At 32.7% G+C, this 5,335-nt stretch overlaps 1 protein-coding gene across 1 annotated transcript in view; it reads left to right on the top strand.

The window, feature by feature from the left end:
• The window catches only part of CFAP47 (cilia and flagella associated protein 47), a 458,234-nt gene that overhangs the window by 65,921 nt on the left and 386,978 nt on the right, over positions 1-5,335 (top strand). The window contains 2 exon segments of the mRNA XM_015571970.1: positions 2,869-3,085; positions 3,441-3,682. Coding sequence (XP_015427456.1) covers positions 2,869-3,085; positions 3,441-3,682 — 459 coding nt within the window.

The following is a 5,335-nucleotide window of genomic DNA, read 5'->3' as shown; positions in this document are numbered from 1 at the left end:
AAGATTCTTTAAATGTCAATTAGGTTCCTATTAGTTAACGGTATTGTTAGGAAATTAGGTAAAGCTACGGGAAAAACCATTAGAAAGGTTTATAGAATCACCCGGTATTCACACAGGCCAGGAGTAGTGACTGAAAGTTTCCACCTGGCAAACTGGACAAAACAAACAAACCTTATAATTCATAGGACATTGGGGCAGAGTACTCAGAAGTTCTTGTCTCAGTAGTGGAGAATCATTATTACTATTCAGAGTACTGCTCTGGTCTCAGGTAACTTTCATAAAAGCAAGACCAGGAAGGATCTATCAGTTTCAAAGTAACTTTCAAAACAAAGCTCAAGAATATTATTAGGAGTACAAAACATAGCTAGCACATAATGTGGTAAATACTATATTTGACATCCAAACAAAGACTACTAGGCATGAGGCAAAACAACCCCTAATGAGAATAATGCATCAATTAAACCTACCCAATACTGATACATATGTTAGAATTGTCAGACAAGGACATTAAAAGGTTTTTATAATTATCTTCCACATATTAAAATAATTATTTAGAGACATAGAAGACATGAAAAAATGATCCATATGATCTGTAGGTTCAACCCAATTCCAGGCAAAGCTCCATCAGTATCTATTGTAGAAATTGACAGGTTCATTTTAAAATTCACTTGGAAAAGCAAAAGAATTATAATAGTCAAAACAATTGTGAGGTGAACGTGATAACCACTACACTATGGAAACATGATAATAGTCATAACAACTGTGAAATAGGAAAACAAATTGGAGATAAAACAGTACCTGGTTTCAAGATTAATTACAAAGCTACAGTAAGAAATACAGTGTGACACTGGGATAATTATAGATACATAGACCAATGAAACAGAAGTGAGTGTTCAGAAATAGACCTACACATATTAGACAACTGAATTTTGACAAAGGAACAAAAGCAATGAAGTGCAGAAAGGATAGTCTTTTTATTTTTTTATTGGTTTCTTTTTTTTTAAAGGATAGTTTTTATAATAAGAAGTGCTGGAACATATGAGCCATACACTAAAAAAATAAAAATGAAAACCTAGAGTTTGTATCTATGTCTTACATCATCTACCAAATCCATGTGCTTCCTTATAGGAGGAAGCATAGGAAAAAATGTCTGTGATCATGGGGAAAGCAAAAATGTCTTAGATATCACAGAAAAACATGATCCATGAAAGAAAAAATGGATAAATAGGGATTGATAAACTTTAAATACATCTGCTCTCCAAAAGACATTAATAAGAGGATAAAAACAAACCATAGATTGAGAGAAAATATTTGCAAATTATATATCTGATGAAAGAATTGCAACCAGAATGTATATAAAACTTTTGAGACTCAATTTTGAGAAAACAAACAACCCAATTAAAAATGGACAAAGAGTTTGAATAGATCGTTCATTAATGAAAATCTACAGCTGACAAGTAGGCACATAGAATGATGCACATTGTTGGTTGTTAGGGAAACAAAATAAAACCACAGGGAGATAAATCTATTCGAATGGCTTAAGTTAAAAGAAAAAAGCTCACCATTTCAGCTGTTGTTGGAGATGTGAGGGAACTGGACTTTTATATATGGCTAGGTGGGGGATGTGAAATTACCCACTACTTTAAAACAGTTTGCCAGTTTCTCATAATTTAAACATATGTGTATCATATGATCCATCCATTCCATTTTCAGATATTTATCCAAAATAAATAAAAGTATATGTTCGAACAGATAGTTATGCACAAAGGTTTTAGCCGCTTTGATTGTAATAGCCAATATCTGGAAACAATCCAAGTGTCAATCAACAGGTGAATAAACAAACATTCACCTATGGTAGACTACTACTTAGTAATATAAAGGGATGGACTATTGACTCTCCAAGGAATTGCTGAGTGAAAGAAATCAGAGAAAAACTGTACAACTCTGTATTATTCCACTCATATGAAACTTTAGAAAATGCAAACTAATCTGCAGTGGCATAAAGAGGATGAGAGGTTGTCTGGGAAAGGAGAATACAGAGGATGGTGGGAGGGGGAGAATATAAAGGGGCACATTTTTAAAAGAAAACTTTTTAAAATGATGGATATTCACTCTCTTCATTGTGGTTTTTTCCCAGGAGTAGACAAGTCAACACTTATGAAATTCTACACTTATAAGCATGTATGGTTTACTGTGTATCAGTTATAATTAAATCAATGTGTTAAAAAATAAAGCAGGATAAGACATAGTTATTTAAATTGTTATAATAGAGAGTCCTGGGTTTGATTCTGGTCAAGGTCATGTACCTTGGTTGCAGGCTTCTCCCTGGCCCAGGCCCAGGTCGGGGCACTTGCAGGAGGCAAGCAATCGATGTGTGTCTCTCTCGTGGATGTTTCTCCCTCTGTCTCTCACCCTCCCACTCTCTCCAAAAGTCAATGGAAAAATATCCTCGAGTGAGGATTAAAAAAAAATTGTTATGATATAAAACCTTTAGGCATTCAAAGAGAAAACATAAGCAATAATTCCTGGGAAAATTACCAATTTTTGTAAATTCTGGATAAATGAACATAAATGTATTGATGAAAGTGGAAACGGTGTTGGTGTATGAAAATTCATGTACTAAGATGAGTTATAATGAGTGCTAATAATTTTCCATGTAATCAGAATATAATTATATTGAATATTAACCAGTAATCTCCAAATAGCAAATTATGGACATTTGGATAAAAACTTGGTTAATAATTTCTGACATTATAATGAATATATTTCTGACTAACATTTTTTTATAAGTTGATCAAAATATACTATGAAAACTTTATAAAAATGAACAGTTGCCAATATTAAACTTAATACCTTTTCTTTTTTTAGGGCCCTCTGTCCTTAATTTTGGTGATATTTGTGTGAACTCCATAAATACTCATCAACTGCATGTTGTTAATATGCTACCTAAGTATATTTTGCTCCATTTAGATGTTAATTTGAAAGAACTTCAGAAAACCAAACAATTTTCATATGTGATTCCACCTTCAGCCAGTACTCATATTTCAGTTATATTCCATTCTTCCACTGCTGGAAAATTTTGGAAGTATGATTTATTTTCAAATTTCTATTTGCTAGAATCAAAGTGTCCTATTATAGGATATGTTTTTATTTGCCCTAATAATTAATAATATATATTATATTTGATCCCCAAACATAGAAACTATATATGTATCAATTTATATATGTATAAACTGTATATGTATCAATTTATGTATCAGTCTATAAATGTAGATTTATAGACTCATATTTCAGTTGTAGTCTTCTTTCATGATTAGTTTGATATTTTGTTAAGAATTGAGGATGTTAGTCATCAGTATGTGCATTTTTACATGTAACTTAATTCTATAATTGCAAATAGTTATTATCAGTTAAATTCCGATGCCTTTGTTGTGTTACAGGTCTTTCACCTTTAGAGTGAACAATATACCTAGTGGGCACCTCCTAGTGAGGGCAAATATCATGCCAGTAAGACTTGAGCTATCTTCCGATGAGGTAGAGTTAAAACCACATGGCTTCTTGTTGAAAACATGTTTTAGGGAGACAGTTACGTTGCATAATCATCAGAATTATCTTGTTCGCTTTGAATGGATACCAGTAAACACAGAAAGAGGAATGCCATTTTCCATTCGTCCAAGTAAAGGTAATAGTTTATTGTTTGTTTGATTTAGACATTCATTTATTCATGTATTGTATTCAGGCATCAATCATTAATTGTATGTGTACTGTATAATGGTGCTATGAACATAGAAATAAATCTAATATGGTCATTTGGCATTTATTTTTGCATATATAAAATATACATGTACATTTGATTTAAAAATATGAACCCTATATTAGGGTTCTTAGAGAAATGGGAACAGTATGAAATATATATATTATACAAACTTAAAGAGAGAGATAGAGATATATAGATTGATCAAAGAATTGGCTCATATGATTGTAGAAGCTGGCAAGTTTGAAATCTGCAGGGTAAGCCTGCAGGCTAGAGACTCAGGGAAGAATTGATGTTGCAGTCTGGAATCCAAGGAGGACCTCAGTCTTTTCTTATAAGACTTTTAGCTTATTGGATGAGGCCTTCCCACATTGGAGAAGGTATCTGCTTTACTCAAATTATATTGATTTAATGTTAATCACATCTAAAAAATACCTGCTCAGCAACACCTAGACTGATGTTTGTCCAAACAGCTAGTCGCCATAGTCTGGCCAAGTTGACAAATAAAATGAACTGTGACAGATATTGGTGAACTCAATATTTTTTTTGTTTAGTTTTAGTTTGATGATGATAAGATATGATTCAGAATGACTTAAATTTTGTTAGATTGTGAATTCTTTTAGAAGGATCCACAAATTTGTTACAGTCAATATTTAATACAGGTAATAAAGTCTAATTAATAAAATTAAGGACTTAAAACTGTCATTTAAATAATAATTTTTTATTGATTGATTTTTTTTGAGAGAGAAAAAAACATTGCTTTGTTATTCCACTTGTTTATGCATTCATTGGTTGTTTCTTATATATGTTCTATATGCCTTGACTGGGCATTGAACCTGCAACCTTGGAGTATATAGATGCTAGTCTAACCAACTGAACTACCCCGTCAGGGCTTAGACTTACCATTTTTGATAGTTCCTTGTATTTGTTAACTATCTCTGTAACTTGCTTCTGCTGTTTCCTGGAATTGATAATTCCACATAATGTACTGTTACAAAACTGAGCCCTGATCACAACTAATCTGTCCCTTACGTAGTAGCCTATCACATTTGGCAAACATCATTGTGATGTTTTGTGAATATCTCATGAGGACAAAAGCTATCATTTAAAGTAAAACAAAGGCAAGTTAGAAGCAGAATGATGAATATGGTGTCTTTGTTTCATGTACACGCCGTGACTTTCCAGTTAGATGGAAGGATCTGCAGTGAGTCACATGGTGCTTTATAACCAACTGAAGTCTAATGCTGCATGAGAAATTTAAAACAAACATTGGAGTCAGATAGACCTGATTTCAAAATCAGTCTTGGCTTTTCACTAGCTTTGTGATCTTGGGAAAAATACTCTATAAGCACTGGTTTCTTTATCTATAAAGTGAAGAGACTACTATATCTCATAAAGATTAAATATATGAAAAATTCTTCCATAATGACTGGCAAAGAGTATGTGTCAAATAAATAGATAGCTACCTGAAAAGGACAATTGCTGATTGTTTGGACTCCCCCACTCCCTTGAAGTATCCTCAGAGTAATAACATCTTATGCTTCTTGCACCCATCCTCAATTCCTTACTCCCTTCCTTCGT

Source organism: Myotis davidii, unplaced genomic scaffold (genome assembly GCF_000327345.1).
Source record: "Myotis davidii unplaced genomic scaffold, ASM32734v1 scaffold1107, whole genome shotgun sequence".
Classification (NCBI taxonomy): Eukaryota; Metazoa; Chordata; class Mammalia; order Chiroptera; family Vespertilionidae; genus Myotis; species Myotis davidii.
This window is presented reverse-complemented; position numbering and strand designations above follow the sequence as displayed.